This window comes from Thunnus maccoyii, chromosome 19 (genome assembly GCF_910596095.1).
Source record: "Thunnus maccoyii chromosome 19, fThuMac1.1, whole genome shotgun sequence".
Lineage (NCBI taxonomy): Eukaryota > Metazoa > Chordata > Actinopteri > Scombriformes > Scombridae > Thunnus > Thunnus maccoyii.
Window position 1 is genome coordinate 27,681,277 of NC_056551.1, and position 22,760 is coordinate 27,704,036.

A 22,760-nucleotide genomic window follows, 5' to 3' on the forward strand; every position below is an offset into this window, starting at 1 on the left:
CTGTGTCGCAACCACAAGTTCCATCTAAAGGCAGCATAAGTCACAGGAGAAGAGGAAATGTTGACATTTTTAAAGACAGGTTTTATATTGTTTTTATCAGACTGTTTTTATATTTTTAATATACTTTTTTTGGGGGGGGGTTTCCAGTCGCTTCCTTTTCAGCGTCCTGATGAGCTGTGATGTTCACACAGATCTGACCCTCCTCCTTTAAATGAGGGCTGCACCTCAACAATCATTTTCATTATCAGTTTATCTTTTAAAGATCAATCGCTTTTTCTATAAAATGAAAAATGTCCATCAGATCATGTCTTCATTTGTCCGACCAACCATCTGAAACCCAAATATATTCAGTTTACTATCAGATAAAACAACGAAAACAAAGAAAAGCAGCAAATATTCACAATTTAGAAGCTGTTTTTACTTGATAAATGACTGAAATATCCCATCAAGCACAAGGACAAGGACGTGATCCCTCACTGGCTTCCCACCAGCAATCAATTCAGCGAATGTCATTTGTCAGACGTGATTTTAATGATCAGTTTATGTGTGTGTGTGTGTGTGTGTGTGTGTGTGTTCATGTTTTCCACCACGTGGACTTGACAGCAGCTCTGTAGATTGAAAAAAAAGAATAAAATGCAAACAATCTCTGAGCATCTCTGCTGATTTCATCACCGCAAAATACAAACGTAACGTTTCAAGTTTCAGTTTTTCTGTCGTGAAACAACAGTCAGCGATTATTAAAACATGTTTTCTTGCTGTAATTATTCCTCTGAGACGCTATAATGTAAGAATCACCAGTCTGTTATTCTGACTCAGTGTTACAACAAGCTTCAGCTAAAAACTCTCACAAATGTACAAAACGATGTTCATATGACATTAAAAAGACACACAAGTTATTATCGATCAGTAACAACCTGAGACATGTCAGTTTAAAAAGAGCAGAGTAGATTATAACAAGCTTTAGTTTAAGTTTAATAACCTGGTGAAGTAAAATAAAACATAATATTAAAACTGTCAAATTAACCCAGCCGAGGAGACGAGGTGATTGGTTCATCAGACACTGTTATTAGATCATTATTATAAGAAGTAGAGATTTATTTGCTTCATGGGTATAATATGATTGAATAATATTTATTAAATGCATCTCTTCAAACTGCCGCCAGTTCAGCTCAGCTCGTTTTCATGTGAAACATCTAAAGTGCCTAAAACATTTTTACTTTAACTATCAAATAGTCTCTGTTGTATTCAAACTTCAGGACTTTATTGTTGAGGTTTATGTGAAATGTCTCGTGCTTATTTATGTGTCTTTGTCTTTATAAGATACTGGAATCATATTGGAAATGAGTGTTTTCACTGTAACTTGTTTTCTGTTTTTGTGTAATACAGAAATAAATCATATTGTATTTAAGATTTACTCATTACAACCAAGAGATTATCAATTAAACACAAAGATTTAATACCACAGTCAAATCTTTATGTATAATTGTTTATTTAAAATAAACTTTATTTCAGTCCCACATTCTGTCTTTGGCTTTATTCTAGATAATGTGCGTTAATCTTCATTTTATTAAATTATTTTGTTTCAGGGATAAAACATAATGAAAGATCTTAATAAACTTCCCCAACCTTGTCTGAGATAGACTTGCTCATAGTTCAGTTTGTAATCTTCATCTCAGTGATGCTGATGGTGTGTTAACTGCGCATGCGCCGCTACTGTCACGACTCAGGCGCTGCTGCAGCTGCTGCAGGTGGAGACATGGCGATGAAGGCGCTCAGAGGGATGGTGAACGGGGCCATGAGTGAGCTCTCCTCGGCCGTCAGCGGGAACAAACCGACGGCCGCCGCCGCTCCGGCAGCCGCTCCGGCCGCCGCTGCCGCTGCCGCGTCCCGGGAGCACGTCATGGCCGTGAGCCGGGACTATATCACCCAGCCTCGCCTCAGTGAGTCCCTCTGTCTGAATATCTGCACAGCATCAGCGCAGGTAGGAGGATGCATCACTTCATATATGATGCTGTTTATCAGTTAAAGGCAGGAAAACACGGTAGGAGTTAAAACATTACAGTCATCATTCTCCTGATAACTGTCAGTCATCAGTCTGTGCTTCAGATGTTTGCAGATGTGTGCAGATGTGCAGAGATTTCAGTCAACAGGCAGCAACAGTTTAGGTGCAGTGACTTCCTTCATCTCAGTGATTCATGTTCACTGAGCTGAAATGATTCATCGTTGACAGAACAGCAACAACAACAACAAGTACTTTAACAGAAAAAGCATTAAACCAAAATGTTAAAGACACTCAAGATATTATAAAAAGACACATTTAACAAGTTAAATGACATTTTAAAGGGTTAAAGTATAGATTCACAGTGTTTCCAGTGTGTGTTAAACCAGCAGTCAGGTGTTCATATGAACAGTGAAAGAGGTTTTCCTCGCTGTAATCATTCCTCCTGTTCATACTGGATATTAAAAGATCCTTCAAATGTGCTTTCAATGGAAGTGATGGAGACCAAAATCCACAGTGTGTCCACACAGTCATTTAAATGTCTCTGTGAAGCTTCTATTCAGCTTCATCAGTCTGAGTTAGTCATATCAAGTGGATATCTGACACATTTACAGTCTTTTTAGCATCAAATTCCCTCTTTGTGTTTCCTCGGACAGTGTTTCCTGTTGAGCTGCAGGTGGAAGTATAGTAACAAAAAGAGGGACTTTGGCACTAAAAAGACTGTAACGTTGAAAGATATCTACTTGATTTGACTCATTTGGACGCTGAAGCTTCATATTAGCTTCAGATAAACTTTTAAATACATTTTTGCACAGAAGGAGGACTGTGAATTATGTCCCCCATCACTTCCATTATAAGTGTATTATGAAGGGATCTTCTAATGGTCAGTATGAACAGGAGGAATGATTACAGCAAGAAAAACATTTTTCACTGTTCTTTGGGTTCCTGACTGTTGTTTTAAGACACACTGAAAAAACTGTGAACAGTCCTTTAAATAGAAAATAAAAATAAACTCACACAGAATGAGACAGATCAAACAGTGCAGTGAATGAAAAGTCCTAAATCTGATTTTATAAAAGGCAAACAGGAAAGAAGAGAGAGAAGCAGCAGAACCTGCAGTTTTCTGGGAGTTTGTTTCGATATTTGCTGCATAAAAACTTAGTTTTGACTCTGGAGACACAAAGCAGACGAATCCCATCTGAGAGGTGAAAACATGGCAGCTGATCAGGAATGTAAAGAAAATAACAATTTTGATAATCAATTAATCATATAAGTCACTTAAAAAAGACTCTATTTCACCAGGATCATGTGTTCAAGGATTTAGTTTTGTTGAAGGTGTCAGAACAGAAAAATGAAGAAATAAGAAAGAAATAAGATACAAAAAACAGATTATAAAGCTGGAAGAGAGAAAGAAAAAACATAAAAACAAACAATTATAAATATTATATATCATTCAATAATGTACAAAATACACAGAAGCAACATATAGGACTAATTAACAGGTAAGAAAGGTTCTGTGTGATTTGAACAAACAGTGCAAATATTTTTCATATTCATAACGTTCAACAGTATTTGTCACTATGTGCATAATGAAGCAGCTGTGAGAGGCGACACATCATCAGTCTGTGTAGATTTACATTTATTTATTTATTTACATGCATAAACAGCAGAATAAAAACCAGATAATAGAAATAAAACAGATGTGAGAGGAGATGTCAGTGATGGACAGACCTCCCCTCAACTAAAGAAGAACTGAAAACAAAGGAATAAATACTAAATAAATAAATATAACATGATATAACAACACAAGTTGACGGATCAGCAGCTGGCAGAAAGAAACGAGTCTTTGTTTATCAGCGTTATTTTAATCACAAAGATGTGAATATTTTTATTAAATCTTCTCTGATGTTAAACTGAATATTTTTGGGTTTTTGACTGTTGACCAGAAAGAAACAAGACATGTAAAGATGTAAAGTTTGGTTTCGGTTTGGTGGCATTTTTTTTAAGGATTTTCTAACATTTTAAACGCAGAATATGTAATTTCAGCCACTAGGGGTCTCTCAATCAAAACAACAACAAAAGACGGAGTGTGATGACGGTGTGAAGTAGCAAGGGATCATGGGAGTTGTTGTCTTCGTTGTTAAACAACCAGCTTCACTGGGATAGAATTACTCCAGTGTTCATCATTCAGGATGTTTTTACCCGCAGAGGTCTCCTCCTCTCCAGAACAAACGGACCCGGAGATTACAGGTAAAAACACTGAATAAAGCTGTTTCACCTAAAAAATCAGTGTTTCTCAGACGATGTTCGGCGACCACCGGACGTCTGGTACGAGCTGTTAGCCGAGCTGCTGCTAACGTTAGCTCGGTTTATTTCTCTGATAACTTAAGATCCAGACGTCCGACAACTAAAATCCTTCATCCGGCTAAAATATAGAGTTAAAACAACCTAAATTTATCATGAAAATGTGACTTAAAACTAAATAAAAGTCAATTTACAATAGTTTCTGTCAAACAACCTCAACACTGATGTATTATCTTGTATGTGTGTAAGTTACACCTTGGTAGACGCCATTGTAGCGGACAAACACAGCGCCAATGCATACATCTGGACTCTCTACTCAACAATATATATAACATAGGTCTAGTTGTTTATAGACATTTTAATGAAAATAATCTGTAGCTGCAGCTCTTCACTGAACAGAAGCTCAAGCTGCTGAACGTATGTGTTGTAAGAACCTGTGTGTGTGGGCTTCAGCCGGATAAAAATACTGTATGAGTATTTCTGCCAGAAGCTCAGCCAGAAATACTGTGATATGTGGAGCTTTTACATAACTGTGTGATTCTTTTTTCATTATCGATTCATCTCACGATTATCGTCTCAATCAATTGTCTCAATCAATGGTTTGTTCTATAAAGTATCAGATTCCCCACAGTTCAAGATGATGTTTACAGATGTTTTGTTTGACCAACAGTCCAAAACCCAAAGATATTCAGTCTAATATCATGTTTACAAAGAAAAGCATCAAATCATCACGTCTGAGAAGTTGAAAACAGCAGATTTTGGGCTTTTTTGCTTCAGAAATGGTTCAAACAATTAATCGATTATCAAAATAGTTGCTGATTAATTTTCTGTCAGTAATTGTTGCAGTAGTTGGAGAAGTAGGAGACGTCTTGTGTCAAGCAGGAAAACTTTAGAAACATATTCAGAGATTGGTCAGGAGAAAGAGATGTTGTTTTAAGAATTTTTAACAAGACAATTGAACTTTTTTTTGATAGACAAACCATATCACAGACATTACCAGAGTATTGTTCTGTCTTTCAACATGTCTGCAGGGGATCTTTAAATCTGTCAGTCTGAACCAGGAGAGTCAAACTCTCAGTTATGTCCTTCAGTTACATCATGTTTCTATCAGACGGCTTCACGGTGCGAGACAAAGATATGCTGATGGATACGATCATGTCATCATGCTCTCTGTTTTCACTCACTGGAAAACAGCTGAAATGATTAATCATTAATCACTTTGTTGATTGACATTGTGATTAATGTGATTTACAGCAATTTTTATAATTTTTGTTCTTTTTTTTTAAAGCAAAAATGCCAAAAATTCAGTGTTTGCAGCTTCTCACATGTGTTGATGTCATTGAACGTCCATCACAGTTACACAGGTGCAAAGTGACATCTTCAAATATCTTCTATCTAAATATCTTCTTCTGTCCAACCAACAGTCAAAAACCCCAAAATATTCAGTTTAGAATTATATCAAAATCAAAATAGTTGCAGATTTATTTTCCGTTGAATCGTCTCAGCTCTGATTTCATTAACGAAGCCGTCACTCAAGCCGATTGATGCCACCTGCACGTCTGCCTTCTGCTGACATTTGTGTTTTTATTGAGTGTCTCGGAGCTCAGAGCGAGTCTTCAGCAGCAGAAATACATCCAGCTTCTGTCAGTAAACGCTGCATTTGCACTGTTGTCAACACGTTCTGTTTTCTGCATCTTCAGCCTATAAAACAGTGTCTGGAGTCAACGGTCCGCTGGTGATTCTGGATCAGGTGAAGGTAAGAATGACCCGCCTCTGTGTTAATGTTCCCCTTCTGAAGTAACGAGTGCAGAGTTTCTCATATCAAGTGGATATCTGACACATTTACAGTCTTTTTAGCATCAAATTCCTTCTTTGTGTTTCCTTGAAGCTTCATATTAGTTTCAGATACACTTTTAAATACATTTTTGCACAGAAGGAGGACTGTTTTAAGACAAACCCGTCCTTTAATTCTCATGAAAGTCTGATAATTCCTTTTCTAAGAATTTAAATGACTTTGAAAAACTGCAGATATTCCACTTATAGAGAAGCTGCATCAGGTACAGCTTGTGACTTCACTAACGCTTCCTGCTGCGCTCCGACAGTTTCCACGCTACGCAGAGATCGTCCACCTCACCCTGCCTGATGGTACCAAGAGGAGCGGGCAGGTGCTGGAGGTCACTGGGTCCAAAGCTGTGGTGCAGGTAATGTGTGTGTGTGTAGCATTTCAAACTTTTTACCAACTGCAAGATTTTAAACAGTGAAAGTAAAGAAAATGAAGTCAAACTAAACTTAACTGACTCTAACGAGCTATATCTTCACCTATTTTTTCAAGCAGCTAGTATATCCTCAATATGCATCTAAATCTGACTCTAATATTAAAATACTGTTCTATGCAGGTTGTTGTACAGACTGTAACTGAAGGATCGTGAACAGAGAGATGATCCAGACAGTGGATCACTATTATAAACTCTAATTACAAATGTATATAGTCAGGTTAAATTCAGAATAAAAACAAAAGAGAAGGAGTTCCTCTTCTAACAATGGGGATCAGTGATTGGTCGTTAGCTCGCACATTCACAGCTCATTCATGTCTGTCTGGCTGATGATTGGTCGACTGAATGTGCTGCTGCTTTGATCTCATCTACTGAACACAGTCAGTCGTCCTGACAGCCACAGTAATGCTCATTCACTGAGAAATACTGCTACTACCAAAGAGTTTGCACCTATTTGCTGTGTGCATAATTATACCTCTTCAACAAAATGTGATTCACACATGCATGTTCCTCAGAGGAAGAATCTTAATGACTTTGGTGATTCACTGACTTTTGAATTATTTCCAATACTTTGGTTTATTGACTAAATTTCTGCACAACTAAAGACATTCCCATCAGCCTCAGACAAAACTAAACTACACTAAGACAATGGACATGCTAAACATCAACATGTCAGCATTGTCATTGTGAGCAAGTTAAAATCACAACAGAGAAAATGCTCCCATCCTCATACAGTAGGTCCCCTGCTAATCCCTTTACTCTCTAACCCCTAACCCCTAATCTGAATCCCCTAACCTTACCCTTAACTCTTACCCTCTAACCCTACCCCTAACCCTACCCCTTACCCTCTAACCCTAACCCCAACCCTACCCCTTAACATCTAAACCTAACCCTAACCCTACCCCTTACCCTCTAACCCTAACCCCAACCCTACCCCTTACCCTCTAACTCTAACCCCAACCCTACCCCTTACCCTCTAACCCTAACCCCAACCCTACCCCTTAACATCTAAACCTAACCCCAACCCTACCCCTTACCCTCTAACCCCAACCCTACCCCTTACCCTCTAACCCTACCCCTTACCCTCTAACCCTAACCCCAACCCTACCCCTTACCCTCTAACCCTACCCCTTACCCTCTAACTCTAACCCCAACCCTACCCCTTACCCTCTAACCCTAACCCCAACCCCCTAACCCTACCCCTTACCCTCTAACCCTAACCCCAACCCCTTACCCTCTAGCCCTAACCCTTACCCTCTAACCCTACCCCTTACCCTCTAACCCTACCCCTTACCCTCTAACCCTAACCCCAACCCTACCCCTTACCCTCTAACCCTACCCCTTACCCTCTAACTCTAACCCCAACCCTACCCCTTACCCTCTAACCCTAACCCCAACCCCCTAACCCTACCCCTTACCCTCTAACCCTAACCCTACCCCTTACCCTCTAGCCCTAACCCTACCCCTTACCCTCTAACCCTAACCCCAACCCCCTAACCCTAACCCCTAACTCCTAAACCTAACCCTGCCCCTTACCCTCTAACCCTAACCCTACCCCTTACCCTCTAACCCTAACCCCAACCCTACCCCTTACCCTCTAACCCTAACCCCTAACTCCTAAACCTAACCCTGCCCCTTACCCTCTAACCCTAACCCTACCCCTTACCCTCTAGCCCTAACCCTAACCCTACCCCTTACCCTCTAACCCTAACCCCAACCCCCTAACCCTAACCCTCTAACCCTAACCCCAACCCTACCCCTTACCCTCTAACCCTAACCCCAACCCCCCAACCCTAACCCTTACCCTCTAACCCTAACCCCAACCCTACCCCTTACCCTCTAACCCTAACCCCTAACCCTAACCCTGTTTCATTTGTCTCAATTGTTCAGTCTCACACTTAAAATAAACATCATACAGGTGGAAAGTTCACAGGCTCATTACAAAACAGAATACACACATATATATATAAGTACATATGCATACATATATGCCATAGTAAGAAGATTTAATGTGGGAGTTTTCCTTGAACCTGCTCCAATGATTTGTTTTTTTAAATAATGAATCAACAGAATAGATGGACTGTTGTGTCTCTGTTTCCTCTGCAGGTGTTTGAGGGGACTGCAGGTATCGATGCCAAGAAGACCAGCTGTGAGTTTACAGGAGACATCTTACGGACGCCTGTATCTGAGGATATGTTGGGTATGATTCACTCACACAACACAGTAAACAAATCAAATCCATTCAGTTTCAGACTAAGAACTGCAGCTTTACATCAATTCATTTTTAGCTGCGAAATGTTTCCGTATATGTTGCCTATAAAAAGTTTTAATAAAGGTCTGGAACTGGTAGGAGAAGACAGACTGCAGAGAGGAAGTTTGAGTTTGCAGGACACGTTCTGAGAGGGTCTAGAGGGAGGCTGATGATGATGATGATGATGATGATGAGGGGTTGATTGAAGGGGCTTGATGACATAAAGAGACGGAGCAGAGAAACAAGACATGAACAACTGAAGAGAAGAGAATCAGTTGCAGGACCATGAAAGACGACCTTCAGATCGAAGACGGTTCAAATGATCGATTGATTGATTGATAAAAAGTTTTCATGTTTGATCGTCTTTACAACACTGAATCAAATTAGATTTAATGTGGCTTTTTTGTCACTGATGCAGCCACAAGTTCTGGATTAAACTGAGATCTGGATTCCGACTCTGCTGTTCCTCTGCAGATTTGGTTTTCTTGTATTTCCTCCAGAATTACTCAGTTGTTAACAGAAGATTTGTCTTCACTTTGACATGAATTGTCTTTTTCGGTTGATCAATTTCAATAAATCCACATAAAGTCTTTGATTTTTACTTTGATGCAGTTTTGTAAAACATGAAAACTTCCAGGAGAGGTTGAATACTTTTCATAAGCTCTGAAGTGACGTATTAAAACTGGATGCAGGTGTGTTTTGTGGAGAAATACGATAAGGTGTGTGTGTGTGTGTGTGTGTGTGTGTGTGTGTGTGTGTGTGTGTGTGTGTTTGCAGGTCGTGTGTTTAATGGATCCGGTAAACCGATCGACAGAGGGCCGGCGGTCCTGGCTGAAGACTTCTTGGACATCATGGGTACGTTAACTGTTTCTGCTCTATTTATAATCACACTTTGACTTTTAACTGTGAAACAAAGTGAAGATGATATTTTTATATGAAAGTATTGCAGAAACTAACAACTAACTTTATTATCGAACAATAATCTGCTTGTTATTTTCTTGTTTTATCTATAAAAAGTCCGACAACAGTGAAAAATAATTTTCACGCAGCCCAAACAGACGTCTTCAAACTGTTTGTGTACAGTCTCAAAGACATTCAGACATATAAAAACATCAAATCCATAAATTCATGTCGTTTAAAGCTTTCAACAGATAATGCAGTTATAAGCAACTATAAGGGCAGTTTTAAATGTTTATTAATGTACAGTAGTAGTACAACTATTATAACGTCTCCTATTAGGACATATTTTATATTATTACAGCTGTATTTTACTATATTGTTGTTCATCATCTGTTTATACAGCAGCAAACACAGGAGTTATAGTTGTTGATCAATGCATTAATAAACACTTTTATCTGCTGACAACTACATTATAGTGACATATAAACCACTTATTTACTGTTTATATGCTAATTATTAATGATAAATAGGGAGACGTATTTTCCTATATACTGTATGTTTAATGTAGACAGATTAATTTAAACCGACTGCTTTTGTTGTCTGGCATTACTGTGATTTACATTACAGTAAATAAACCCTGGTACATCCCTGACTGTGTGTGTGTGTGTGTGTGTGTGTGTGTGTCTTCAGGTCAGCCTATAAACCCTCAGTGTCGTATCTACCCGGAGGAGATGATCCAGACCGGCATATCTGCCATCGACGGCATGAACAGCATCGCCAGGGGGCAGAAAATACCCATCTTCTCTGCTGCAGGGCTGCCACACAACGAGGTACACACACACACACACACACACACACACACACACACACACACACACACACACACACACAAACAACACGCTCTGTAATCACTAATTGCTGTTTAGTGTGGAAGTGGAAGGAAGCCTGTTAATTTCCTGACCGATATGTTTAGTGTGTCAGGTCCTCAGGGCTGAATTATAATTAAACGTGATTCATTAATTATATAATTTCCTTTTAATTACTCAGATTTAATTAAAATAAAGAGCTTCTGAGATGTTTTCTTTAAATGGAGGCTGAAGATGGAATAAATGAGGAGAGCGTCAGATATTTTCTCTCTCTCCGTCTCTGTGCTGCAGATCGCGGCTCAGATCTGTCGGCAGGCCGGTTTGGTGAAGAAGTCGAAGGACGTGATGGACTACAGCGAGGAAAACTTCGCCATCGTGTTCGCCGCCATGGGGGTGAGAACTTAAACTTCTGCTTCAGATGCTGCAGATTCTGACACTTCAAAGTCCCACAGTGAGCTTAATTTATATTGCACAATTCAAACAATAGCAGTAATTCAAAGTGCTTCACATACAGTAAAAAATTAATAAGACTAATAAAATACAGGAATAAGATAACAACAGAACATCACAGAAATTAATGTATAATAAGACAAACAAGTTAAAGACTTGATTAAATTATTCAATTAAAAAAAATGATTAGAAAAGCAATTAAAAGAAAACAAAAAACTGTTGTGTTAATTAAAGTTTTTTAGCTTTTAAAGGACGCTGCTGATGTTTGATGTCTGCTGGTCGGCTGTTTGCAGTTTAGAGACGTAGATGGAAAAAAAAAACTGCATCTCCAGTATTTTACTTTACAACCAGTTTTAGTTTAAACACCACAAATGTCACAAGTTGAAAAGAATGCGCTCAAGCACAGACTCACTCTGCTGCCAGAAACTTTCTCGCTAAATTTGACAATTTTTAACCCTCATTTAGCAACAAATAAAGCTACTTTTTGAGTAAAGAGAGACAGAAATACTGAAATACTTGTTGTAATAATCATTAAAAGATGGGACCAGGATCAATAGATGTAATTATGTATAATTTACAAACTTAAATAAGTGGATTTAACACTGGGTTTGTTATCTGCTGTAATTCAAGGAGAGATCAGTTTGAGATAATAGTTACTATGACTTCACATTCAGAGAAATAGACGGCAGTAAATGATGGATCCTCCTCACGTAAATCTCTCTGTTGGCTGAAGTGTAACCGCTGGTTTGTAGCGTGTTAATAGGAAGAGGCTCAGACCAGAGTGTCTTTGGAGGCGACCATTTATTCCGGTAACTGACGACAGAAGTAAATAAAAGAAAATCCTCCACCGGTCACTTGTGATGCTAACTCAGGCTCCTACACAAATTGAATAACACAGAAATGTGTTAGCATACTGCACAAGAAGTCCAAGCTAATAAACAAACTTACACCCGTAATGCAAAGGAAGTGCACAACGTCGCTTACCTCTCCCATGAAGTACAACAACAAAAGGGGAGAGTTAAAGGCAGGTGAACGAAGGGAAGGGATACAATGAACTGAGCCTTAAATGTTCCATATATTGATCCTGGAGAAGTAGCACATCAGGATGAAACTATTTACAAATTTTATGTAATTATAATACATATGCTGCATAGTTGACTCTGTTACATAAGTACAAACGAACGTGAACTTGTTAGCAAACAGTTGCTTATTTGCACCTCCAGCAGTTACAACATGATCATCACATTGATAATGTCAATAATTACTTGCGAGGTTCCTCAGGGTTCTACTTTTGATCCTTTCAATCTGGTTAAAGCTGCTTGAAATTATGTTTTTTTTGTCCACTTGTTTTCCGCAGAATAGTCTCTAAACACAACTTCTGTCATATTATCAGCTTATAGAGTAGTTGTTGCTAACTTGTTAGCAAACAGTTGCTTATTTCCACATCCAGCAGTTACGGAGCAACATTATCATTCATGTGGAGTCGTGTTTCTGTCCACCTGGTGAATGTAAGTCCAATATTCACTCTCTTTTAGCTCTGTTTCTGCTCTCTACCAACTCCTGAGGGAAATATCTGGCTCTTTAGCTGCTAAATGCTCCACTATGCTAGTCTACAGCTAACTGTGTGTGTTTGTTGCTGAGCAGGTAGTGTACAGCAGCTTTTTATGAGAGCGCTGAGAGTGAACCAGAACAGTAAAGTTGCAGCCGGACTGATAAACAATGAGCTGAAACGCTAAAGTTATTTTCTTTTCTAATTAAATAAAACAACAGTCTCTCTTCTCTCGGCCACCAGGTGAACATGGAGACCGCCCGGTTCTTTAAGTCTGACTTTGAGGAGAACGGTTCCATGGACAACGTCTGTTTGTTCCTCAACCTGGCCAACGACCCCACGTATGAGCTTTTACTCATAACCTGCTTTTCACTTTAACATATGCTAGATTTTGATTAACTTGCTTGCTACTGATTCAAACTGAACACACCCACACCTCCGTTTTCTACCAAAGTCTCTCATTATGTTGTTGTCAGATTTTTGTCATTGTCTCTAAGAGATTATCTGTTGAAAAAAATGATAATTTCTTCCACATTAAGAGCTTCTTTGGAGAGAGTTTGGATAGATTTAGCACAGACCCTATGTTTACTTCTTACAAATTGCTTGTAAAATTTTAGTAATATCCTTTATTTATCTAACAACAGTGATATTACAAACTGAAATATAATAAAGTACGTTTTAAAATCTTTAAAAAGGGAATAAAAATAAGAATAAATGATTAAAAAGAGCACCATGAGGTTCATACTTTTACATATGAACTTTAGATTATATAAGAAATGAAGACAAGAAGTGTGAGAACCAGATAATGTAAAGTTTTAGGAGTTTTATTAGACAGATGTTTGGCAGTTATCTGTAGAAATATAATAGAAATATATTGTGTATTCACTACTTTTTAGTTTCATGGATCATTAAATTTAATGATTTAAGTTGTAACATCTAAAGATACAAGTGTCTCCTTCAAATTTAAGCCATTAATTCGATGTTTACCTCCGAGGTTTTCACTAGTGCAGAAAAAAGCTTAAACCTTCTTGTGTCCCGCAGCATCGAGCGAATCATCACGCCTCGTTTGGCTCTGACATCAGCAGAGTATCTGGCCTATCAGTGTGAGAAGCATGTCCTCGTCATCCTCACTGACATGAGCTCGTACGCGGAGGCTCTCCGAGAGGTCAGACGCGATTTCACTGCATTTATTCTAAAATGACTGCAGGGAATCGGAGGTAAATCGGTGGATTTTCTCACATGTGTGCGACTCATCTCAGGTGTCTGCAGCCAGAGAGGAGGTGCCGGGCCGCCGAGGCTTCCCGGGCTACATGTACACCGATCTGGCCACCATCTACGAGAGAGCCGGCAGAGTGGAGGGACGCAACGGCTCCATCACACAGATCCCCATCCTCACCATGCCCAATGATGGTACACACACACACACACACACTGAAGCCGATGCTGAAGTACCTTAAAGTGCCATGACGGCCGCTAGCTGCTCCAACTGGTTCCCATTCAAACTTCTCTCTAGAAATACTGAAAGTTAATCATTGTCTTAATCATCATCATCGTCTCAATTATGGTCATTATGGTCTCAATCTCTAAATTCAGGTCCTCTAATGAGTGAGTTGGTGGTCATTTTGGAAATAATTTCTCCTTAATAAGATTTGAAGACTTATATGTTATGTTTTGATGTCTGCTGTGTGGGTGTTGACCATGGATGTATAAAGAGAACTGGGTACAGGAAGAGCACCAGGCTTTGAAGCAAATTTGCCATAGCGGCCAAACCGTGTAATTACGTCACGTGATGCACACTGGCCCAAAAAGACTTTTTCCCATAGACTTACATTGTGAAAGAGACGTCTGTAAATCAGTGGATACATTTTTCTGAGCGTCACAACCCCCACGAAATGACTTGTCTCACTATCAGAATTAAATCCGTTCGGTCCGATCACATTCAAAAGCCTCGAAGAGCCACATGATTGAATTATTTTATCCCCATTCAAGTTAGCCGGAGGGCTAAACTGGAAGTAGCCGACTCAGCCAGCGAAAGTCACTAGTGCGCATGCTCTATGGGCCGCAAGATCCAGGTACTTTCATACCGGGAAGACGATTTTTTTTGGCTTCATGCGCCACTGAGCAACTTTCATAGGAATGAACGGGGCCCCGCCTCCGACGCTGTATCCAGTTCTCTTTATACATCCATGGTGTTGACTGACAGGATGAGTGTGTTTTTTTTTAAAGTACATTTTTAAAGACATTTGACAAGCTACGCATAGTACATCCTTTGTAAAAAAACTGTAAACCAAAAACTAGTTCCTACAAGCTGGTGAATTTTAGCAGGTGCTGGTCTCACTAATAGGAACTGGGAGCTAGTAACAATAAGAGCCAGTAACTGGTAAGAATCTTAGCTGGGTCTGGTAAAGTAATAAGAGCTGATGGTGAGAATCTGAAATGGCAATGTAAGAATCTAAGCTGGTAAGAATAGGAGCTGGTATCTGGTGTCACCAGTAGTAGCTGGTCAACCAGCTGTCAAAAACCTAGCTCAAACTGGTCAAGCTGGTTGCCAGCTACCAGCTTAAGCTGGATTTTTCAGTAGGGAAGTGCAGTGTTGTTCTGACAGTGTGTTCATGTGTCTCTCAGACATCACTCATCCGATCCCTGACCTGACGGGTTACATCACTGAGGGACAGATCTACGTTGACAGACAGCTGCACAACAGACAGGTGAAAAACACACTGAACAGATCCAGTCAGAGTTTCACCTCAGTTTCATCACCTCTGACTCGTCTTAGAATCGGGCTGAATTTCTGTCTCTGTCAGAAATTTGGTCTGCATATTGAGCAGCTCTGAGATCAGATTTCCAACATGGCCGCTGTTATAAACCTTAGTGAGTTTGTTTCAATATGATTGGAGTATAAACTCACTGAGCACTTTATTAGGAACATCTGTACAATCTAATGCAACCCTGCTGCCTCATGTACCTTACTGTTTATTACTGGAGCGCATTATGTTAAAGTGTTCCTAATATTCCCCCCCCCCTCATATAATGTGGTGGACAAAACTGAAAATGTATAAGCTTCACAAAATTAGACTTTTATGGCAGAGCTGTTGTGTTTAGTTACATTAGATTGCACAGATGTTCCTAATAAAGATGTAGTTCAGAAATTTGTTATAGAGACTAATTATGAGGGAATATTGTGAAGTTGAGTGAAAGTTGAGTGACATGACGTGCTGTTTAACGTGCATTTTGTTCAATATGCACAAAAACTTGCATTAGATTATCTGCATCTTCCAGACACTTTGCCGGCTCACGCTGTGTCAGTTAACATACAAAACACAAAGTGTCTGTCCAGCTTAATGATGAAAAGCATCATGAAGATACTCCGTGTTAAAGCAAAAGTTCAGTATTTATTCGCTTTCTGGCTGCGAGTTAGATGTTCAGATTGATACCTCTTCCATGTCTATAGGTTAAATATGAAACTACAACCGACTAGCAGCGGGTTAGCTTAGCATAAAGACTGGAAACGACTAGCCCGGCTCTGTCCAGGTAACAAAATCCTCCTTCCAGCATCTCTGAAGCTCACTGATTAACATATTATATGTTGTTTACATTTACAATTTATTCATTTGGCTTTTGTCAGAGAAGCTTTTGCGTCCCCATCTGTAAAAAGAAAAAAACCTCCCCTGCACCTCCTCATGAAGACTAACGACAGAGTGTTGTATTTAATATTGGCAGGTCTATGTTTAAATGCACTGAAATGCAATTCACGTCTTCACTTTGTTTTCTGTGTTGTGATTTGATTTTAATCTTGCATGAAAATTAATTAATGTTTGAACAGCAAATAGATAAATAATTGTCCTTTTTACCCTGACATACTGTTGAGGTTAAATTGGACCCATTTTTATATTTGACAGCAGTAAAAACACATTAAACACTTTTTTTCCTGTTATTATTAATTACATATTACAATGTTTATGATATTTCACTTCATTTCATTTTTTGATTTGCTTTAATTTGGGCATTATAAATCTTCCATACGACAGAGAGTCAGTGGAGGGTGATGAAAAGTTGAGTGACATGACGTGCTGTTTAACGTGCATTTTGTTTAATATGCACAAAAACTAATTGTAAAAATGACAATTTACCACATGGGGATTATGTGCTGGACTATTTCTTTGCTGGGACCAGTAACTTCCTGTTGCCTGGCAACTGCTCAGAGCCAAGAAATAACCTGGCTCTGAAAGCGTAAAATTGTTGAACTGAATTGTTGTCTTCAAACTATTTTATTGTATTTATTATACAGAGCAGCTTTCTACAGCTGCCATCTCTCTGACATGATGTTGTCTTCTCTCCCCCCCCCCCCCCCCCCCCCCCCCCCCCCCCCCCCCCCTCCCCGTGGACAGATCTATCCTCCCATCAACGTGTTGCCGTCTCTCTCTCGTCTGATGAAATCCGCCATCGGGGAGGGAATGACCCGCAGAGACCACTCTGATGTTTCCAACCAGCTTGTAAATTCACACACATGCTCCTGCTTCACACTGCACATTCCTGCTTTTACCATCTCACTCTAAAAATGTGTGAAATGTGCGTGTGTGTGTGTGTGTGTGTGTGTGTGTGCAGTATGCATGTTATGCCATAGGGAAGGATGTCCAGGCCATGAAGGCAGTGGTGGGAGAAGAAGCTCTGACAGCTGATGACCTGCTTTATCTGGAGTTCCTGACCAAGTTTGAGAAAAACTTCATTTCCCAAGGTACACTGGGGCAGCAGCAGCAGCAGCAGTTACAGTTGTTGATAGAGCTGAAACTATATTTTATAATAATAATAATAATGTTATTCGTTCAAACCTCTGGACGCCACAGCGCCATTCGATTCATTCCAGCAGACATCGTCACACTCACCGCTGTGAGTTATAGGAAAAGGTCAGAGGTCGTCACTGACGTCTAGGAGGCACCAGCGGACCTGCATCTTCATTTATTAGTTATTTAGTTATTTAACATCCGTAGTCGAGCTCAGAGCTGATAAACATGACACCAGACCACAGACATGTCGGCTTTAAAAGCTCCTCATACAAACTGTGAACTGGGACAGACTGGTTTCCAGTAACACGCACCTCATTACTGGAATGAACTGCAACACAGCTTGTTTTGCGACTGTGATGAGGACGAACTGTCTCGTTGTGATCTGGTGTATCTGTGACGTGTTCTCAGTGAGATTTCCTGAAGAATTAAAGCTTAATAATTAATAATAATAATTTTTATAGCAATGATACGAAGTGCTTCACAAAAAACAACCAAAAAAACCCAACAAATTAACAAACAAACAAACAAAAAACCAAATAGAAGTTAAAGGTGACACATGGCACATAAAGATCAGTAAATGCACAAATGCAAGTAGAGTAAGTAAAGTATGTTTATTGATGTTCTGAAGCAGACGCTGTATGTTTGTGTGTCCAGGTGCCTACGAGAACAGGAGCGTGTTTGAGACTCTGGACATCGGATGGCAGCTCATGAGGATTTTCCCCAAAGAGATGCTGAAGAGGATCCCGCAGAGCACCTTAGCTGAGTTTTACCCCCGAGAGGCCAAACGTTAACCGACACGTTCCAGCTGTGTCTCCTGCCGCTTCCATCGCTGCATACATACATACATACATACATACATACATACATACATACAGTGTAGTGTTGTACCGTCACATATGATGTGATGCTGTAACAGTCATGACACTCGTGACATTCATGTGGCCTTGACAACAACGCACCATTCCTGCTTAACAACCAGAAACAGACGGAGGAAGATATTAAAACAGATGTTTGTTTACAGAGTGAATGTAAAGAGCAGCATGTTTAACGTTGATCTGTTTGTGTTTATACGAGTGATGATGATGATGATGATGATGATGACATTTAGATTTTTGTGTCATGACTATAATTAGCAAATTAATCTAAACTTAGATAATCAATACAGGTAATGAGCCTCGTATTTGGAAAACAGCATCACTAACGAGCTTTTAAAAAAAAACAACAGATTTTGATGCTTGGCGAGTTAATAAAGATCCAATCAGCTCACCAACAAATCAAAACAATCCAGCAACACCTGAGATGCTGGTTTACACAACATCTGCACGACTGAAAAAATGCAGTTTGCAGCGCTGAGGAATTGATTTTAGCTTTCTGTCAGAAATATTCATCAAACCAAAGATGCTCTTCAGGCAGCAATTAGTTTGACGTTTCTTTGAGTTTACATTAAATACACTAAAATACAACACTGCAGTCAGCCAGTCCTGATATACTATTAAACTGTGGAGGATAAAAACACAGTAAAGCTAAACGCTCGTATCGATTGTGCTTCTCTCGAGGGGAAAAGGGGGTAAAATGGCAAAAGTTCCAGTCAGGCAATAAAAAAAACTAACAAACAGACAAAACAGACCTATGATTGACTATTTACCAACCATTTCTTCACCAAAAAAGTTTCAAACTTGTCTAATAAGGCAGATTTTCACTGCTGGCTCTTTAAATTTAAACATATGAAAGTGGTATCAGTCTTCTCATGTAACTCTTGGCAATAGTAAAATAAGGACATTTCCCAAAATGTTAAACTGTTCCTTTACCCTGCAGAGGAATGTTTCTATGACTGGGTCCCTGCTTTTTGTTAGCCAATAGTTGCAAACTATTTCACTGACCAACAGGTGGCGCCAAGAAATGCATAAATGCACCAACAAAGGCAGTGAAGAAGAAGACTGCTAGCAAGTAAACATGGACGTAAACAATCCAGATTTCAAAATGCTTAAAAAAACAGTTTTGAAAATGTTTTATGGGGAAGGAAACACACTCGACACGTTTGTTAGACCTCCAGGATGCACACGATGAGTTTTAGTGACACCGAAAGTTTATTCACAAGAAAACTCCACAGGGAGCTTTAACAGCAGATGTGGCTCGGAGTGTGTTTTGCTGCACATTACCACAGTCAGCAGTGACGTCATGGTGTACTGGAGTACATCTTTACATCAGAGCAGCAAGGTGACGAGTTAAACCACCCGAGGGCAGCAAAGACAAGACGCTAAATTCTAAAAAACGCTGTTTTTGTGTTAAAACAACCTGCGACCACAGCAGGAGTTTCAGCTCGTTTCTATAAACACCTCTGACCACATTAAAACGCCAGAACAGATAATTCTCCTCTTACTGGGCATGTGTTGGAGGACAGACAAGAAAGTCAGCCACAACAAAACCAGTGAAGAAGAAACACTATACTAGTTCCATTTCGGTGGCGGCTTCTCGATGTTTAGTTTATTGCAGCAGATTCCAACAGTTTGAGCAGAGAAAGGTGATCGATTAGCTACGTCTGAACAAGCTATCAATCAGAAAACAACATTCGCATGAAGCCGTCCGCCATTGTTGTTCCTCCAATGAAACGCCGCCGCGCTACTGCCACCATCTGTTTGTCAGCGATATGTCAGCTGGAGAGAAAAATAAACTTTTAGTCTGGACGGAGGGCAGAAACGCAGAGAAGAAGATGCGTTTACCAATTTAGCCGGTTTAACGTGGACGTGGTCTCAGATCACGGTCAGCATCACTCAGGGCGTTTACATGCTCCTCAGTTGCCTGGTTACAGCTTTCTACAGTCAGCTGATTTCTTAACTGGGGTAGGGGATTAGAGAAACACGGTTTCTTGGTAGATCACGGTAGAACGCTGATTTCTTTATCATTTCTATATCATGCATCCAGTTCCTAATCGGGTTTTTACTCATGACAAACAACTGCAGATAGAGAAGGCAGAGCGGAGCGATGCGTCCTCTTATTTAAAATAAGTCCATCCAACTGAAACTGGAACTGACACAAAGTCACTTGTAGAAGTCTAAAAAAGTCTGTTTCCCCCGCCGAATGTTTGACCTGGTTACTGAAGTGCAGGTAAACACACTGATGATGTGTTTTGTTTTGATGTCATGGTTCACTGGAGGTCAGATGTTAAACCACTGGAGGTCAGTAAAGACAAGATTTTCAAGGGTGTTAAGTTACTCTTTAATATGCATATTTATATGTCCTTCATTTTTGATGTTTTGATGTATAATTTTTCTTCAAACTCCTGTAGAAATACAGCAAATCATGTGTGATTTACTCCAAATTAACACCACCACATCATTTATTCTGTGGTCATGTGACAAAATAAAGCAATCAGCAGCAAATCCAAAAGAGTTTACAGTTGATCCGTCTAAACATTCTGCAGCTAATTCCCTGCATGAAGAAGAGTCTCACCTGAGTGCTCATTATGGAGGCGTTTTTTTTAAAAAAAAAAAAAGTTTTGCTTTGGCGGTCAGCGCACATCGCCGTCCTTGTACGTGCGATACGACTGTGACACTTTGACAGACTTGTCATGTTCTGCCACAAGCTACAAGGCCTTGTTCTTCGGAGAGATGTGACTTTTACATTTGACATGAGCTTTGATGCACGCCGCCTTTTCCAAGAAGCCATGTTTGTAACAGTGGAGCCGGGAGATGAAATCCAGTGTCTGAAATGAAATGTCCTTTGATGTTGTGGTTTCTTTAGATTTGTCTCCTTGTTCTTCTAGTATGTGTTATTTGCTTTCTTTCGAAAAAACGTCTATAAATGATATATTTCTGTATGAATGATGTGTTTACTGACTGATTTTAAATCAGCTTGCATGCATCGTTGTTGAATGTTTCCTGTCGGTGCCTCAAATATCAACTCATATGAAATAAAAGCTGCTGTCTCATTATTTCTGATCAGTTGTTGTGTTTCATATCCGCATCTATAAACAACATATTTATGTGTCTCTTCACAATACAGTTAATTATCTCTCAAGATGCACCAGAGATTTATTTACAACTGCTTCTCGTCCATCATAAGCAGGTTCATTGTTACATTAGAGTCTCGTCTCTATAGATATAACCTGCAAAACTAACAACATTCCCATCAGCTGTAACTTTAATTACTGTACATGTTGCATTTTTGGGTTATTTCAGTTAAATGTTTATCATGTTAGTTTATGTTACTATCAGGCTTTACAGTATAAGTTAAAGTTATATATTTTACGTAGAAATAATTCCACAATATTCATATTTAATACAGCTTTTAGTTCACACTTTGTTTTCTGTCTTTACGTTCAAAAGAAACTACTTCTGAATGTAAAGCGTCAGTCACATCTCTTACTTTCTCATGACTTCAAAACTCTGTTGTTGTGCTTTTGTTTTGACTGTATTTACCTCCATGTTTCATAACATATTTTTATCATTATTATTATTATTTCTTTCAAATTATTATCAATTATTACCACTATTTCTCTCTCGCTCTTTTCCCCCCTTTATGACCTCAGTATTATTGACACTTTAATTTAGTCTGGTAGTTGTTTTATTTCATGTTTTGTTGATGTTATGATTATTGTTTTATGTTGTGTGTTAAATTCTTTTTATTTTTTAATTGTCACCAGTGTGTAGAATTTAGATTGAACAGACTTGGCAGAAATTAAATATAATATTCATAACTATGTTTTAATTAGAGTTTAATCACCTGAAAATAAGAACTGTTGTGTTTTCGTTACCTTAGAATGAGCTCTTTATACCTACATATGGAGCAGGTCCTCTTCCACGGAGCCGCCATGTTTCTACGGAAGCCCAAAACAGACAAACCAACCAAACTTTCACATTCTTCATGAGTTTTACGGCCATCGTAGATGCTACTAAATCCTGCACACTGGTCCTTTAATTTTCATGTTTTTTGTGTTGGAGGACCCTGTTCAAAAATGAGATGGTGCACCCCAAGGGGCTTATAATCAAATTAAAATTAAAAAAATAAATTATATAAATATATGGAGTATAAAGAGATGAGTGTGAAACAGTGACCTGGCAGTTGAGAGTGCAGTTGTGCAGATGAGCACAGGGAGGCGCTGTTGCTCTGTGTGAGTTTACTGCTGCAGTTTCTCTTCCTTGTGAGGAGACTTTTATCATCTCTGTGCGATCCAGTAATAAAATTAAAGGTGGGGAAATTTCACCCCACATTCAGTCGAAATGACTCGCTGCCTTTTCCAAAATACCAGCAGGTCATGCGTGAAAAGTTCAACTTAAAGATGAGAGTCAGAGTCAGAAGTGCCAGAAGCGTCTGGCGCAGCCCCGTGTGTGTTTTTTTTTTTTTTTTCCAACAGGAGCTTTATGGAAGATGAAAGCAGGACTCCA

At 39.3% G+C, this 22,760-nt stretch overlaps 1 protein-coding gene across 1 annotated transcript; it reads left to right on the top strand.

The window, feature by feature from the left end:
- Nucleotides 1-1,756: 1,756 nt before the first annotated feature.
- Nucleotides 1,757-21,291, top strand: atp6v1b2 (ATPase H+ transporting V1 subunit B2). Its single transcript, XM_042396001.1, has 14 exons — nucleotides 1,757-1,940; nucleotides 6,004-6,059; nucleotides 6,406-6,504; nucleotides 8,683-8,776; nucleotides 9,605-9,682; nucleotides 10,418-10,557; nucleotides 10,885-10,986; nucleotides 12,836-12,933; nucleotides 13,634-13,757; nucleotides 13,852-14,002; nucleotides 15,218-15,300; nucleotides 16,981-17,085; nucleotides 17,198-17,327; nucleotides 18,031-21,291. The coding sequence occupies exons 1-14, from the start codon at nucleotides 1,757-1,759 to the stop codon at nucleotides 18,165-18,167; spliced, it is 1,581 nt and encodes a 526-aa protein (XP_042251935.1). The 3' UTR covers nucleotides 18,168-21,291.
- The last annotated feature ends 1,469 nt before the right edge of the window (nucleotides 21,292-22,760 follow it).